The sequence below is a fragment of the Octopus bimaculoides genome, chromosome 1 (assembly GCF_046866305.1).
Source record: "Octopus bimaculoides isolate indiv1 chromosome 1, ASM4686630v1, whole genome shotgun sequence".
In the NCBI taxonomy this organism is placed as follows: domain Eukaryota; kingdom Metazoa; phylum Mollusca; class Cephalopoda; order Octopoda; family Octopodidae; genus Octopus; species Octopus bimaculoides.
Window position 1 is genome coordinate 157,915,812 of NC_142928.1, and position 18,476 is coordinate 157,934,287.

General features: G+C 36.7%; 1 protein-coding gene across 3 annotated transcripts in view; it reads right to left on the bottom strand.

The window, feature by feature from the left end:
• Positions 1-18,476, bottom strand: part of LOC106868440 (importin-4) — a 51,427-nt gene that overhangs the window by 7,053 nt on the left and 25,898 nt on the right. For all 3 annotated transcript variants that reach the window (XM_089361196.1, XM_089361203.1, XM_089361200.1), the window contains exons 15-26: positions 17,546-17,684; positions 12,105-12,218; positions 10,742-10,855; positions 8,358-8,481; positions 6,990-7,101; positions 6,382-6,512; positions 5,875-5,952; positions 5,100-5,263; positions 3,918-4,111; positions 3,598-3,780; positions 2,707-2,915; positions 1,118-1,250 (exon numbers count right to left, since the gene is read on the bottom strand). In XM_089361196.1, the coding sequence (XP_089217322.1) occupies positions 1,118-1,250; positions 2,707-2,915; positions 3,598-3,780; positions 3,918-4,111; positions 5,100-5,263; positions 5,875-5,952; positions 6,382-6,512; positions 6,990-7,101; positions 8,358-8,481; positions 10,742-10,855; positions 12,105-12,218; positions 17,546-17,684 (1,695 nt within the window). The remainder of the gene's footprint in view (positions 1-1,117; positions 1,251-2,706; positions 2,916-3,597; positions 3,781-3,917; positions 4,112-5,099; positions 5,264-5,874; positions 5,953-6,381; positions 6,513-6,989; positions 7,102-8,357; positions 8,482-10,741; positions 10,856-12,104; positions 12,219-17,545; positions 17,685-18,476) is intronic.

Consider the following 18,476-nt stretch of genomic DNA (forward strand, 5'->3'; position numbering starts at 1 on the left):
TTTTACTTAGCTTGACGTGTCTTAAATACAGCAAATCACCACAATTCCCAGTCCCTTGTCATTTCCTCAGTGAAGCCCACCGTCTGAAGATCCTTTCTCACCACTTCATCCCAGGTTTTCCTGAGTCTACCCCTTCTACTGGTTTCCTCCACAATTAAAGATAGGCACTTCTTTACAGAGCTGTCATCTATATTCATCACATGACCAAACCGATGCAGTTTTCTCTCTTGCACACTACATTTATTGCTTCTTATACCCAGTTTTTCTCTTAAAACATTTAGTCATGTGTGCACACTGACATTAGCCATCCAGTGGACCATACAAGCTTGATTTCTTCCAAGCCTTTGCAAGGCCTATCAAAGCCATAGTCCATGTTTCAGCATAGCTGTATGTACACAGGCATCATACAATTTGTCTTTCACTCCGAGAGAGAGGCCCTTGGTTACAAACAAAGGTAGAAACTCTGAACTTTGCCCAGCCTGCTCTTATTCTAACAACTATGCTTTCAGAACTTCCTGCTCCACTGCTAACTTGGTTGTCTAGGTAACAGAAGTTAATTAGTACTTCTAATGACCCAACACCCCACCCGCCCATCACCACACCACCCCTGAGTATTTGAGGAAGTCTACTGCCTGCACACATTTTTAGTATGCTTATTGTACCCATGGAGTAACATAAAAACACTGGTGTTGATGCAGCACAAAAAGCACCAGTGTTGGTGTCACAAAACACAGAAAAAAGCACTGGTGCCACACAAAATAAAAAAACGCCGGTTTTGGTGCCACAGACAAATCTTACATATTCAGGTATCATTCACAGAAAATTCTAATTGTTTGATAATGAATCCAAAATGTTTATTCTTTTATTTGTTCCAGCCTGTTTTTGCATATTTTTTTTATTATTATTTATTTCAGTTATTGGACTGCAGCCATGCTGGGGAACCACCTTGAAAGCTAAATAAATCAACATGAGGACTTATTTTTAAGTCTGGTACTAAGTTTATCAGTATTTTTTGCTGAACCACTAAGTTATGGGCATGTAAACAAACTAACAGGTTAAGCAGTGGTAACGGGACAAAAACATACATACATAAAAATATATATAGCTTGTGCCTCACCTGTTCAAGTGGTAATCCATCAGGTTTCTGATTAATGATTCGACAGACAGTACCACAAATGTTATCCTTTACCAAATCACAGTTTTCATTTTGAAGAAGAGTAAACAATTCCATTAATATATTCAGCAGATCACTGATTTGCTCATTAAGGAAAGGGGGAAAAAAATACACATACAACAGGAAATAATAACTTGGCTAAATCTGTTTAAAGAAACAGAACTTAAACCAATGAAAGACCCTCTATCTGGCCACTTGAATAGCTAGTAATAACAGCCAAATCTCCCTGCAACCTCACACTACTAAAAGACAGGACAGACATGGTTAGAATGTTTTTAATTGTAGATCTAATAGCGCCTTTAAAGTCTACTTTATGTATTAGGATGTGAGAACATTGTTGCATTAACATTGGGGACATCTAACACAAGTGACTAATGTAATGAAGTTAGAACCATTTTAGATAAAAATTAATTTCAGTGACATAGCACTTAGTAATTCTATCTCTGCTGAATTGAAATGCAACAACTTCCAGCAAACAACACACTAACTGATCCCATAAGACATGAAAGAATGTAGAGTAAACAGCTACATTTGATGATTTTCAGGAAGCTTTTATCAGTTCTGGCATTTTATCATCAGATTATATGCAAGAGGGAAAAGATAATGCAATATAGTATTATATATTCTTTTCCCTTGTTGTACTTGTTGAACACAACTAATATTTGAAGACCAGAAACAGGCAAACAGGTTCAAAGGAATGACTTCTTTCTAGATAAAATATGGTAGTTGTGTGAAGTCTGTGATGAACCACTGGTGGTACATGTGACGATCAAGATGCTAAAATAAGAAAGAAACTGAAATAAAATTCCGTGTTTTAGTGATCTGGAACAATCTAAGTAATTATGAGACAGTCAAAATTGCAGAAATGGTACACAAATTAAGCCAATTTTTAAGCTTTAAGTGTGAATATATTTGAAGTATTGCTTGTTTAAATTTAAGTTTTCATAAACCATGACCAATTTTAAACAGATTTCAGTAACATTCAGCAGATGCAATGTTGCCCCAAAAAGATTCTAATCTATGTCCCCAAAATCTCAGAACTTATTCTCTATGTAGATAAACTTAAGCCAACATTGAACCATCAAAGGAGCCTCTACATGGCCGTTTGAACTGCCAGAGATAGCAGGCAATCAACCTCAAATATACCATCTTGAAACAGGAAGGACACATTGAAGAATGCAGTCCTAGACACACATTTGAATAAAATTTACACTTGAGGATGAAATGCTTTTGATTACGATCTGCTTGATCAGGGATAACCTGAAGTTATAGCAGCTATAATAAAGAGTCTTTTCCAGACAACAAAACCTTGCAATAAAATACAAACTTAAAAACTATGTATCAATAAGCTGGCATCTTATTGAGATATTAAACAGAAGGAAACACCTCTGAACAATGAAGTGAATTTAAGAGAAAATAATTGCTATTCTATGTCTTATTTGAAGTAATATCCACTCTACACACAATCTTATTTCCTAAAATCATTCTTGAAACATTAAATAAAATTAAAATAAATAGAGAAAAAAGGATACTTTTGGAGAGCACTTCCACCATTTGAAATAATGACCCCAAGAGCAAACACAGCATTATTTCGAACCTCACTATCAGGATCTCTGGTAATTTTCATAAAGATTGGGTAGAACTGAGAAGTTAGACCAGCAGATGCCTCCCCACAAGCTTCAAGTGTTTCAGCTAGAGTACCAATTGCAAAAGATCGGTCAGCAATAGAGTTGTGACTTTTCTAGAATGTGAAGAAAATAGAAAAACAAAATTAACAAATGACATTCTTCAGATTCATATAATAGAATTGCATAGGAAGTTAAATCAAAATATTCTAGGTTCGTTTTCAATATACTTAGGTAACAATCTAACAAATTAGCAGACTAAATACAGCAGCATATAATATTTTTGCCTTTTACATTATAATTTTAAAAAGTGCCTTCAGGCTCAATAACAGTATTGGTAATTTACTGGTGCCAGTTCAATCCTTCCTATAAAATGAGAAAAAAAGAAATCAAAACAATTCATGTCTTGTCCAAAAGAAAAAGTACTGGGTTTTTTTTTCATATGAAATGTCTCAAACCAAAAGAGCAGTTGATTTCTTTAGTTGAGGTTGAAAGTAAAACAAGTTACTAATTCAAATATTTCAATAAGACAACTCAGGATGTATGGATTCGATTCAGAAAATATTGATAGCCATTAAATAAATATCAAATGCCAATGAGGATATTTATGTTGTTGCCCAACATGCTAGAAATAGTAGCCAAATCTACCCTCAAATGATACACTAACTTAAAAAAGTAGGACATTGAATAATAGAGCACTAGATAGAATAGTGATAGCTGAAAGCCTAGTGATCATGGTGCTACTGGAATAAATTTAAAAAAATATTTGACAGTAAAAAGATTTTTTAAAAATCTCACCAGTTTTTTCAAGAGATCTGGTATAAAAGACTCAAAATATGGCATGAAAGCTTTTCCACCAATTAATTTAGCTGTGGCAGGCAATATTTCTCCAGCAGATTCTACAAGATATGCATCGTATTCAGCTTCTTGGTCCTCCTCTTCACCATCGTCATCATCATCATTATCATCTTGACAAGTTGTCTAGAGAAAGTTAGGTTTATTAATAGATATTAATAGAATTATTCAAACCAAAGTTCATATTTCAAACAAAGCTGTAGTCTATGAAAAATGTAACAAATTTACACCTGAAACTTTTCAATATTATTCAGGATACTAACCTGATGAGAAAAGACTTCTCGAGTTCTGGTCAAAATGGAATCGATCATACCATCTTCACACATAAATGGTGATCCTATCTTGGTAAGCAGCTCTACTAAAGCGTCCACAGCAGCTGTCACAGTCATCCGGTCATTATCTTCTTTGATACGCTCTAAAAGCATTGGTACAACCGTTTTGATCATACCAGACAACACTGGGTGAAAAAAATTTTAAAAGATAACATTCAAATTCCACTTTAGAACTATTTTAGCTGAGCAATTTCTAACAGAATATACAATTCAAATTAGCTTTACAGAGAAGTTAACCCGATTAGCTGACATTTCGAGTATAAAACATTAGTCGCACAACTGATTTTGCATAAAAGACAGAATAGATGGAAAAGGAGAAGGCAGCTTGATAGTCAAGATAATAGTTTGTGTATAAAAAAAGAGAAATGGCTATATGGTATAAACAAGACCTGTTGAGGCAAGTGAAATCGAAACCGAACTAAATTCGACGACTGGCAACGTCGTCTCTTTCATTGGACATGAAACTCAGCTTGCGAAGACTTATTGGGGCAAGCGAAAGTGAAATTGGGATGGCACCTGTGCCCAGCGCTGCCTTTCTGGCACTTGTGCCCGTGGCATGTGTAAGGACTTTTGAGCGAGACCGTTGCCAGTGCCCTGGACTGGCTCCTGTGCGGGTGGCACATAAAATACACCATTTGAGCATGGCCGTTGCCAGTCCCGCCTGACTGGCCTTCATGCCGGTGGCACGTAAAAGCACCCCCTACACTCTCGGAGTGGTTGGCGTTAGGAAGGGCATCCAGCTGTAGAACTCTGCTAAATCAGTTTGGAGCCTGGTGTAGCCATCTGGTTTCACCAGTCCTCAGTCAAATCGTCCAACCCATGCTAGCATGGAAAGCAGACGTTAAACGATGATGATGATGTAACATATATATATATAGTACCTACTGAGTGAAAGATTACTGCTTGCTAACAATGGAAGGTAATTATAGCAAAGGAAAAGAAGTTCAGGTCAGATTTACGGAGATGACGATGAATCTTAGACACAAAAATCATGAAAAACCTTCAAAGAGGAGCTGGAGTATGACACCCTGCTGTACTGTAGCATGTGAAAATGGAGATTAAAACAATAACAAAGACAATTTGCTAAGTAAAACAGTCAGATCAATCACTTACCCTCTTTTGATTCCAAGTCATTTGTCTTTTGAAAAACTTGATGAAGACTTAAACAAAACTGTGCAAGTGTTGTAACGACAGCTTTACGGACTTGAGCTAAAGGATAGACTAATACTTGAGTGACAGCATCATAGCAGTTTTGCAGGTATGGCATGAAAACCGTGCTTTACAACAGAACAAAAAACAAAAGCGGTTGGAATTAGAACAAGAGAAATTTAATGCATGAACATCAACAATTCCTAAAACAAAGTGAAAAAAAACAAAAAAAAAAAACAATCATTCCAGATTTTTACATCAGCTATATGTGAACAGCAACATTATCCAAAATGAAGCAGTTTAAAACAGTAAGACAGACTGTTTTGAAAATATGTTGGTCAATACAATAAAATTAATGTTGAGTTTCGACATATTTTCCTTTCTGCATTATTTCAGTTGTGTTGCTATTGTTTCAATTTTGTCTGATCCACTGACTAGAGACGAGAGAAGCCATATCAATTATATATCATCCTTTAGATTTTATACTTTGTAATTTAAATAGCAAATCTACACATACTAATGACCAGAAATGTTAACAGAACAAATAACATTGAATATTGAAATTGATTAGTGTTAAAATTTACATCTCATTAACACCATAATGGAAAATATAGATTACATTCTTTTCATGCAAGGAAGTAAAAAATCTGACCAAAAGAATTAAAATTTTTGTTTAGAATAAATTTCATCATCTCTCAAAGTGATTAATTTCTGTTCACTAGAACAAAAAGGAACATACCCAATATTAAGCGCAAGATCACCTAACACTGTGCAAGCATCAGCTTTTTCATCAACAAATGAATTTTCAACTTGAATTCTAGACAAAGAAAATAAGATGAAAATCTTAGGGGTCCAATAAAAAATGTGCAACAATATATCCAGAAAACTGGAATAAAGAAAAGTAAAAAAAAAAAAAAAAACTATGCATAAATAGGATTAAAAATACACCTATAGATTAAGTTCAGTTTTGTACTTGCTTGAAATATAGTTCAGAGTTAATTAATATCTAATTAACATGGAGATTTGAATATTAAATCTAGATTTGTTTCAAGCATTACTTCAGCCAGATATCCCGTAACTAAAAATTACAAATATAAAACTGAAACATTTGATAATGCAATAATTCTTATTTCAATTTTAAAATTATTAAACAACTTGATTTACAAATACTGTTATGTACAAATCCCTGATTATCAATGAAGAAAAACATTTTGTATGTAAAATAATGGTGAATTAGAAAACCTACACATATAATTTTTCTTCCTCATCTTCAGATTCAGTGTCCTGATCTCCTAAGCTCTCTTCCGTATTTTCATCATCATCAATATCAATAAAATTGGCAGTGGAAATATCATCAACATCCTCTTTGTATTGAAGCTGTATGCAGATGTAAAAACAAATTCACAACAACCATGAAAGAAGAGATAACAAAAACAGTTTGCTGGATCATGACAATTGTCAATTAAAAGAAAAAAAATCTAATTATTCTAACTTGTTGTAGCGAACCAATGCTTTGAACATTTCTATTATTTTACATGAGTAAAAGAACACACTTCAATTCAAAATCTGGAAATTCAGATATTTGCATATATTGTTATGCTATGTATTTTATAGTTTGGTGCCAGTTTTAATGCCAACCATCCAAATCGTATCACTTAGCTCTATCCAAATTAGTTAATTGGATGCTTCAAACAGAATATGGGGAGAATGCAATAACTGAGGACAAAATTCTGATTCAGAACCTTTTGTGCTGATAAATTCAGTCTCTGCATCTGTATTGGGTAACAACAAATCCCATATCATTTTAGCAAATAAAAAGTCTGTCAAAATTATAAAACTGATAGTTTAACTTACCTGTACACCTTCTGAAGACTTCACAGAACTTAGAATAATAGGAATTATTTCTGGAAGATATTTAGCCATTTCATCTTTCAGCAAAACAGACATTGAAGCAAACAGTCCATATCTGATGGTTAGAGAATGACAAAATTAGTTAACATAAAAAAAAAACAATATTTTAAGCATCCTTCACTGAAAACTAAATATAATTTACTTATATGAAAGACATGCTTTGACAGAACTCATCTGTTCAAGCAACCTTCACCACATGCTAGCTGAAGACCACAATTTTAACTCAACAATATCTTTCAACTCAGCTTTGATACTAAGTGAGGATGTGCATGAGTGTTCAAATACACAAGTTTTATAGCCTTCAGTCATAAGAAACAAATTTTAATTTACTTTTTCTCATAGTAAGAGCTTGTAACATTATACAACTGCTAGCTAATGAAAATTTATTGCATCTAGCAAAGAAAGCTTCTCAAACAGCACTCCTAAATTCATGAACTGTTTTCCATTAGTGATTTTCATTGATTAGATGTGTTATTCTGCATAAGACCTATGCCAACAGGGAAATAAATCAAGGTTCTGGCAAGAAATATATAATCATTGTATATTAGTGCAGTGACCTTTATGGGATCTCCAGTAACAATTGTATGCCATGAATAGGTGTTCACAATTTTGTGAGGTTGTGCACAAACTTCAAAACATGAAATTTGGATAATTTTCTATGCACATTAAGAACTGACAAACATTTTTTTTTTCAAATTTACTAGAAATTTCATTAACCCTTTAGCATTGAAACTGGCCATATTTGGCCCAAATAATTTACCTGCTTTATGTTCAAACTGACCAGATCCAGTTTCTCACACCTACCCTACAAAGTCATTCTGAAAATGAACATTTGCATCATCGAAATCTTAAACCAATAAGATAATGCATGATTAATTTAAAACAATGTGAATAAGCATTACATTTGACAAAATAATCTGAATGCTAAAGAGTTAAATTTCCAAAACATAACAGCCACACTTCCTCTTGGACAAATCCCTAGTGATTACAAAACCAAAGTAGTGCTAAACAGTACATGGCCAGTGGTAACAGAATAGTCATGATCCCAAAATTAAATGTTATCGTTTGGCTCACTCAACACACATCAGATAGTGATTAAGTGGTAAGAACATATTAAATTTTAAGATAAAAGCTTAAAATTCTTAATTTTATTGTTGCAGGGTCATTTGTTCAGAGACAATAAAACGGATGCTCAGTCAGTGAAGTAAAATTTTGAACCAAAATAGCATACAGAACCTAAGCCAGTTCTTGTCAAATGATCTAATGGAATAAAAAGGAGTACTTTTGAAAGAAAAGATTTTTACAACTTACACACATCGCCTCAAGTCTGGGTCATCTTTCTGTTCAATGAGATGCACTCCCATTTGCATTACATTATCAGCAATTGGAAGAAACTCATTGCTATCAATGTTACGGGCCAGTACAGCTAATGTATCTAGAAAGACAAGTCAAAAACTTTTCAACAACTTTTCTAACATATAATAAACTGAATTTATAGAACACAGCATTGACACTGTTTTTATATCAGTTTTTTTCCATATTGGCATGGGGTAGACAAGATCTTGTAAGGAGCTATTCTAAAATTAACTGTCTTTAAAAGTACTTTATACAACTTGACTTCACATATCAAAACACTGAGCCATAGGATATGTTGTTTATACAGGAAATGTAATTTAAAGCCCAAGTGGTGTCAATACAAAGACATCAGAATCTGGGTTGGTTCTTATTCAAAGTTATTGCTCTTAGAATGATTGCAGGCTATCTTGCTAAAAAATTTCCATTTTCAGCTGGGTTTCTATGGCTAAATGCCCTTCCAAAAACTTTACAGAGTGTACTAATTGCATTTTATATCTGCAGAGATTGTTATGTTTTTGGAAAGACTAAAGGGTCGCGTGCAGGCGTGTGTGTATGCCCATTCAAACACACATGATGGACTTCTGTACAGTTCCCATCTACCAAATTCCACTAAGACCTTGGTTGATCTGAAAGCACAGTAGAAGTCACTTGCCTAAAGTGTCATGCAGTGGGATTCAACCCAAAACCATCGGGATGTGAAGCAAATTTTTTAATCACACAACTATGTCTTCACCTACATCATCATCATCGTTTAATGTCTGTTTTCCATGCTGGCATGAGTTGGATGGTTTGACTGAGGTCTGGAGAGCCAGCAGTTGCACCAGGCTCCAATCTGATCATGCAAGGTTTCTACAGCTGGATGCCCTTTCTAATGCCAACCACTCCAAGAGTGTAGTGGGTGCTTTTTACATGCCACTGGCACAAGGGTCAGTCATGGGGTACTGGCATCGGCCAAAGATATGACAAGATAACATTTAGACTTACTGGCAACATGCTACACGAGATAAATATAGCAGTAATTACCACACACACAAGTAAAAAAAAAAAAAAGGAACTGATGAACATCATTCATATGTAAATGCAGAAAACATCAAAAAGATTGTCGTTAAAAGGTCAAGTGACATCTCATTAATTACATCTTTAGCTTTACAATTAGATGGTAGCCAGAATTATCATAGCAATTACTGAACACTAACTAAAATTTGTTAAAGTTCAGAATGTTTTGCAAGCAACTTGCACAGGCAAGTGCTACCAATCGAGAACCCCACATACTATCAATGCGCACCGCCACCCCTCTCACTAATATGAGGCCCCACTTGCTAGATCAACTGGTTATCAAATAAAGCTCAATATTCTTTTAGCCATCGCTCATCGTCTCTTTTTAACCAAATCCAGTGGCTAGCCTTTTCCACTGTAGTTTGGATATCAGTCATGGTGGTATTTACTTTGCGATGAGTTAGGCCTAACGATAACAGTTGTATCACATTGTGTCCAACATTCTAGGAAAAGCATTGCATACAAAAATTTAAGGATAGTGAAACAATGAATTAAAATAAAAAAATATTAATAAAACTTTAGACAAATTATTTTAAAAGTATAATTTAGAATTTCAAGCTATACACTTAATGATTTTCATCTTTATGTTAAGAAAATGGCAAAAAAAATTGCAAAATGTATTAGGAATATACACAAATAATTTAGAAGTTAATAATCATTATCATCAATCTATATATACATATATAAGTGCATATCGGAAACTGAAATGATTGTTCAAGTTGGAGTTTGTTATTAAAAATTTTTTTATATGGCCAAAGTCCTTTTATAATCAGTTCAGAACAATAAAGCTCTAAGTTGTATCAGTGTTTTAAGACCTCAGTTTTAATATCATTTCCACGATTTTGATTACTAATAATGAAAAGATACGTTTAAAATGCCATTAATAATGTTATCAAGAAGTTAAAACTGAGGAAGTCTAGAAACATAGGACTTTGGAAGTTTACTGTTCCAAATTAAATAAAAAGGTCTAACAGGGAAATCTGGCAGAATTGTTAGCATATCAGACAAGATGCTTAGTGGCATTTCATCAGTCTTTACATTCTGAATTCAAATTCCGCTGAGGTCAACTTTGCCTTTCAGAGTCAAACTATGTACCAGCTGAGAATTGGGCTCCATGTAATCGGCTTGCTCCCCGCAACAAAATTCCTGGTTTTATGCCAAAATTTGAAACTAATATAACATATATAATAGAAATACAAAATCAAACAAAATTTAAAATAGAGAAATAATCCTACAAAGTAGACAAGTTGTCAAATTCATTCATGAGTACAATTATAACATACCAATAGCTTGGACATGTAAAGTAAGAAAGTCTTCATTGTCTACGTTGAGAATCTCATTTACATCATTGAGTACCGTCTGAAAATAAGGCTGCATTCCTTGACCAGCAGCATTGGCTATGAAAAGTAAAATCAAAATAGAAAATAAGTCACAAATGGATTGACAAAACTATCAACATTTCAAACCAACATACAAAAACTATTAATACCCTATCAATGATTCATTGGCTGCTTAACCCTTTAACAGTCAGGTTCCTTTGTCAAATCTAATGCTTATTTATTTACACTGTTTCAAATTAATCACATTATTTTGTACTTTCAAGATTTCAATGATGCGCTTGTATGGTTTTGAAAGGACATTGTAGAGTAGGTGTTAGAGGTTAGATCTGGTCAATTTGAACACAAAACAGGTTGAATATTTAGGCCAGATTTGGTCAGGTTAAATGCTAAAGGGTTAAAGCCAAAGATTTTTAAGGTTAGTGATTGAAGTAGGGAAAGATATGCAGAAAGATCTGAAGACAAATTACTTTATGTTGGATCTAGAGGGTAAGGGGCAATAGCACTGATATGGGACAAGGATAGCTGGGGAGATAAGTTCAATTACTTAGATGCAGTATATGATCTGCAAATTCAAAGTAAACATTATGATAGTCACAACAGGAGAACAATGCAAGTTACTGAAAAGTGTATCAAACTTGCATATTAATTATATAGAGTTTATGAAGTGCTGAAGTACTTTATGAATATAAAAGTGGAAACCTAATCTGTTATATAATTTTGACAATACAGCACATATATGGTTGTAATAAGAGATCATCTGAGACTTCAAATTGCCTTTGAAAGGACAGCAGCCAGGAGGGTAATGTATGTTTCTTTGAAATATATAGTTTGTATTTTGATGTTTAGTAACACTGGTAAGGTAGGAAACTGGTGTAAATAGCAGTGCAACAGCTGTTACTTCATCATCATCATCATCGTTTAACGTCCGCTTTCCATGCTAGCATGGGTTGGACGATTTGACTGAGGACTGGTGAACCAGATGGCTACACCGGCTCCAATCTGATTTGGCAGAGTTTCTACAGCTGGATGCCCTTCCTAATGCCAGCCACTCTGAGAGGGTAGCCAGCCACTTATATAAGAATTATAAAAGGGTAAAAGCATAACACAAAACTTAATATCTGGATAGTGGAATTTAAAAAAGGATCCACTATTACTCTTGATAACGTACACATACTAGTTGACATAATTAAGAGTCAAGAAAACAACAGAATTTACAACTGGACAGTAAAAACTTTAACATGTTATAGAACACACCAATTAAACGCAATGTAAAGATTTGAAGAATTTAACAGAGTTTTTAACTTACCAACTGCTCCAATAACACTGACTGCAACTTCTTTGGTTTTTAAGCTGGATGATGTCTTCAATACATTCATCAGATGATCCATAATATCCGGTAAGAAAGGAAGAATAGCTTCACCTTGAAATAAAAAAAGACATGATTCATAATATGTGAATTAAATAAGACTGCGAACTTGTAGAATTATTAACACATCAGGCAAAATGCTCAGAGGCATTTTGTCTGTCTTTACAATCTGAGTTCAAATTCCACAATGGTTAACTTTGCCTTTCATCCTTTCAGAGAGTCAATAAAATTAGTACCAGTTGAGCACTGGGGTTCATATAACTGACATGCACCCTCCCTCAAAATTTCTGACCTCGAGTGAATTTGATTTAATTTTACTCTTTTACCTGTTCCAATCATTTGACTGTGGCCATGCTGGAGCACCGCCTTTAGTCGAGCAAATCGAGCCCAGGACTTATTCTTTGTAAGCCTGGTACTTATTCTAACGGTCTCTTTTGCCGAACCGCTAAGTTATGGGGGGACGTAAACATACCAGCATCGGTTGTCAAGTGATGTTGGGGGGGGGGACAAACAGACACACAAACATATACACACACACATACATATATATATATATATATACACATATATATATATATATATATATACATATATACGATGGGCTTCTTTCAGTTTCTGTCTACCAAATCCACTCACAAGGCTTTGGTCAGTCCAAGGCTATAGTAGAAGACACTTGCCTAAGGTGCCACGCAGTGGGACTGAACCCAGAACCATGTGGTTGGTAAGCAAGCTACTTACCACACAGCCACTCTTATGCCTTGAAAACAATTTGGCAGATGGATAGGGAAATCACTTTAATTACTAGATTTTTATTTTAAGAGCTTTTTGATATATGTCCAATGGGAAGAGTTAATGAATTTTAAAACAAATCAGAATGGATTCTGGTGCAGCCTTCCAGTGTGCCAGCCCAGTCAAACCATCCAACCCATGCCAGCATGGACAACAGACGTTAAATGACTTATAGAGTGATAAAAATGAGCAGCAAATAAGATCAGATTCATTCAAAATGGAGGTATGTCATTTTAGAGTTGTATATAGAAGCTAAATAGTTAAAAGAACAGATTTATAGAGTATATGGTACATCAAGCATTATATTTTACCTTCAACTAAAATTACTACTACCCATGTTGATTTGATCAGTTATAAAGTACTAATTCTAATATCAGTATAGAAATATGTCCAACTGAATTGCTGCCAATGGTAGTCTAACACATATTAGAATGGAAAGCAGACACACCAGGATGATACAGAATTTAGAAGAGAATACTGACAGAAAGGTTAATTGTGATGAATTAATTGTAGAGTTACGAGATCAAGACTGTTGAGTCATGAAGTAAAGAACAGTGCTTGCTACATTTTACAGTTGAGCTGTTAGAGGTAAGAAAAACATTCTGCTGTAAACTAATTGCTTTCTGAATTAAATCAAAGCCTGTATATACAAAACAATTTAACAGACTAAATGTTGAGAAATTGCTGTTAAACTTTCATCATCATCATTTAACTATGCTGGCATGGGTTGGACAATTTAACAGTGGGCAAGCCATTTGAATGCACCTAGCTTTACTATCTGCTTTGGCACGGTTTCTATGGCTGGATGCCCTTCCTAATACCAACCATTTTATATGTATTTAACAAGAACACGAAAACCTTTTCAGGTACTGAATAACATCTCCCCTCCCACATTCCTTTCCCTGTTTTTAGAGTTGGCACTGTCAATGTAGACACACTGAAAGGTAGGTCTAGTGAAATTGCAGAGATGCTTGAATGGAGACATGTTGATGTATGCTGTATACAAGAGGTAAGGTGGAGAGGAACTTCAGCCAGGGTCCTCACAGGCAAGGCACATAGGTATAAAATCTTCTGGGAAAGTAACAGTGATGGAGTAAGAGGTGAAGGCATACTCCTTGCAGAGAAATGGGAGGATAAGGTCAGAGGTAGTCAGAGTAGCTTAAACTCAGGCTAGTCCTGCAGAATAGTATAGCTACAATTATCTCTACCAACACCCCACAAGCAGGCCAACCAAACGAACAGAAGGACCACTTTTATGACACCCTTCTACATGACACCTCAAAGACAAGTGGCAATGACCTCATCTTTGCGGCAGGAGATTTTATTGGACATGTCAGACAGCAATTCGGTATCTTCCATGGTGTTCACAGGGGCCATGGAACTGGTTCCTGAAACGAAGCGGGAACTAGGCTACTGGAGTTGTGATGCATGCAACCTATTAATCTGCAACACTAACTTCAGGAAGCCAGAGAGTCACCTGATAACATATCAATCAGGTGACTGCTAGCCAGATTGATTTCATCCTCACCAGACAGTGGGATGCAGGGTTGCTCTTAAATACAAAGACCCTCCCTGGTGAAGAATGTAGCCCCCAGCATAGACTAGTTATTAGTGACTTTAGACTCGAGGCCAGAAGGATGCCAAGAAGCAGACCAATCCAGAAAAGGATTTGGAAGCTAAAGAAGCCTTCACATGGTCAGAGACTTAGGGACATCCTCACTGAGAAATTTGATGAGGGAGGAAGAGCTACAGACTTCGGATATAGAGGGTAACTGGAAATTCCTACAGGACAGCCTACTGAGCACCACAGACCAAATCTGCAGGTGGTGTAAAGTCCATTCCAGATCTAGAGTAACGTGGTGGTGGATTAATACAGTAGACAAGGCCATTAAAGCAAAGAAACAGGCCTGGAAATCCTGGAAGAGTAGGGGTAGCAAAGAACTGTACCACATAGCCAGAAGGGAGGCTGGGCGACAGGTGTACATAGCCAAGGGAGAAGCAGAAGAGAAATTTGCCAATGTTCAGCGATGTGAGGACCAATGAACTGAAGTATTTCAGATTGCAAGACAGTATGTGAGAGAACATTGTGATTTCACAGGAGAGAAATGTGCCTGCATGGATGATGGTGCACTTGCTTTTAATGGTTCTGAAAAGAAAGGCTTGGAGAAGCCATTATGAAAGGCTGCTGAATGTGGAGTGCCTGCTAAATGTTGATCCAGTCAAGGCACCAGCTACCTGAATAGATAGCACCCTGGTAGATTAAGCAATTAAGGATATGAAGTTAGGAAAGCCCAGGGCCAATCAGGAATCACTGCTGAGATGTTTAAAATATCTGGTGGTGTGGGCCAGGGCCGAGTCACCCGTACTGAAAACCAGGTAGTTCACGAAGGAGACATACCCAATGACTGGCGTAGTAGCACCATAGTAAACTGCTACAAAGGTAAAGGTGATGCTTTAGATAGAAATAACTACAGGGGTATCAAACTGCTGAATCAAGTGATGAAGGTCACAGAGAGGGTCATAGACCAACTAATTAGGGAAAGAGTTTGCTTAAATGAGATGCAGTTCGGTCTTGTGCCTGGTAGAAGCACCACTGATGTTATATTCCTGGTACGGTAGCTGCAGGAGAAATATCTAGCCAAAGATAAACCCCTGTACTTGGCTTTTGACTTGGAGAAAGCCTTTGACAGGGTTCCACGATCCCTTATCTTGTGGGCGGTGCGGAAACTTGGGATTGACAAGTGGTTAATAAGAGCTGTACAGGGATGTTGTCAGTAAGGTAAGGGTTGGCAACAAGTGTAGCCAAGAATTCCAGGTAGAAGTAGGGGTTCACCAAGGATCAGCCCTCAGCCCCCTCTTATTCATCATAATCCTCCAGGCAATAACAAGAATTCAAGACAGGCTGCTCCTGGGAGCTCCTCTATGCTGATAGAACTAGAAGAAATTTCAGGTGTGGAAGCAAGGTTTAGAATCGAAGGGCCTTAGAGTCAATGTTGCAAAAACCAAAGTCCTAGTAAGTAGGAAGGTGAACACATCACAAACCCCTTCAGGTAGAAGGCCCTGCTTGATCTGTAGAAAAGGTGTAGGTAGAAACTCCATAAGATGTACCCAGTGTAAGCTATGGATGCATAAGAGGTGCAGCAACATCAAAGGAAGGTTAACCGGGAAGATAGCTTTTGTGTGCAGCAGATGCACAGGGGCAATAAACCCTGAAAATGCTCAGAAAACAGATTCCATCATGCCAGGGGAAGAAACTAGTAGTTGATAGCTTCCGCTACCTAGGAGATCAAGACTGTGGTTGGGGGTCGATGCTCAGAGATCGTTGCCACTAGAATAAGAATAGCCTGGGCAAACTTCAGAAAGCTCCTACCTCTACTGGTGACAAAGGGCCTTTCGCTCAGAGTGGAAGGTAGATTGTACGATTCATGTGTGCTAACTGCTATGCTACACAGCAGTGAAACATGGGCCGTGACTGCTGAAGACATGCGTAGGCTTGAAAGAAATGCAACTAGTATGATCCGCTGGATGTGTAATGTCAGTGTGCATAAATGACAGTGTAAGCGCCCTGAGAGAAAAGTTGGACATAAGAAGCATCAAATGTGGAGACAACTGCACTAGTATGGTCATGTGCTACATATGGATGAGGAGAGCTGTGTGAAGAAGTGTCAGTGTCACTTCCTAATAGTGGAAGGAACCCGTGGAAGAGGGAGACCCAGGAAGACATGGGATGAGGTAGTGAAGCAGGACCTTCGAATGTTGAGCCTCACAGAGGCAATGATGAAAGACTGGGACCTCTGGAGATATGCTGTGATTGAGAAAACCTGGCAAGGAAAGTGAGATCACAGCCGTCGCATAACCAGCCCATTTAAAAAGTACCTTTGAATTGTTGGGCGACATTTTGTGCCTGAGGAGATCTATTGAGTCAAGTAAATCAAAATCAAATCAAATGGAAAGTGTAGTTGTGGCCATTACCAGTGCTGGTGGCACGCGATAAACACCATTCATTCATGTGTGGGTTGCTGCCAGAGCTGCCTGACTGACTCCCTGTGCCGGTGGCACGTAAAAAGCGCCATCCGAACATGCTCGATGCCAGTGCCACCTCACTGGCTCCCGTGCCAGTGGCATGCAAAAAGCACCCACTACTCTCGGAGTGGTTGGCGTTAGGAAGGGCATCCAGCTGTAGAAATTTTGCCAGATCAGATTGGAGCCTGGTGAAGCCTCCTGGCTTACCAGTCTCCAGTCAAACCATCCAACCCATGCCAGCATGGAAAATGGACGTTAACGATGATGATGAGGTCTGGAAAGAGAGAAAGCATTTTAAAAGAGGAGAAAAAAAAAAAAAAATAACAGTTGATGATTAATTGATCCATCAGAACTTAAAAGCCTTTTTGTCAAAATAACGCAAAATTATGTCTCAAAAGCAGAAATAACATTACCTAACAGAAAAATACAACAGCTGTGAAGAGCTGTGTTTAGACATTAAATGTGTTAAGTGTTATTCAACCCACTGGCTCAACTGCAATATGGTAGTATTAGAAAATTAAATCAATAGTGTAAGCATAAATGTGTCAAAGTAATACAGTTAAACATACCAAGATTCTCACAGATTCTCTCCAGAGCATAATAAGTTTTTGTGAGACCATTGATATTTTGAGGGTTCTCTTGAAGTGTCTTTAACAGATTGTTAAAAAGCAAAGGAAGAAGATGTGGTGCCATATTGTTGATTTCAGGCTGAGATTAAAAGAACAATCAGAAAAGCAAAAGTGAATTAAAAACAAAAATAGAGAAAATGAGAACAACAAAAATAGTAAAAAAGTTGAAACTTTATTGCACTTCTTATTAAAAAAGAGGTTTATGTACAGGTGTCCCAAGAGTCACTGACTGGTTTCAATTTTTAATAACTTAACTTTACAAATAAATGTATAAAATGTTGACACAATATAAAGGACATAATGGAAATTAATGAGCAGAAGTCAAATTTTGCAACACCACTACATCACATATGAAAAATGCCATCACTTAAATGGAAGCCATTTTTGGCTTCGCACACCCATGCTCTTTCCAAAACTTGCACCATAACACCCTCAAGAATTTCAGACCCCACTTCTGATTTTTCTATTGATGTTCTCCAGTTGCACCAGGATCTACAGTTTGTTGATGTAAACCCTCTCTTTCAGGTATCCATGATTGAGACCTTTTTGCACCCAGCCATTCAAAGTAGACCTCACACATGGTTCCAGCAAGATGGGGCAACTGCTCATACTGCAAGAGAAACAATGCAGTTGCTACAGCAGTGCTTCGGAGAGAGAATAATCTCCTGCTATGGCAATGTCAACTGGCCCTCACATTCCCCAGACTTGACTAACCCGAAATTTTTCTTGTGGGGATACCTGAAAGAGAGGGTTTACAGCAATAAACCAGAGACCCTGGTGCAACTGAAGGAGAGCATCAAGGGAAATCAGAGAAGTAGGGTGTGAAACTCTTGAGGGTGTTATGGTGCAAGTTTCAGAAAGAGCATGGGCA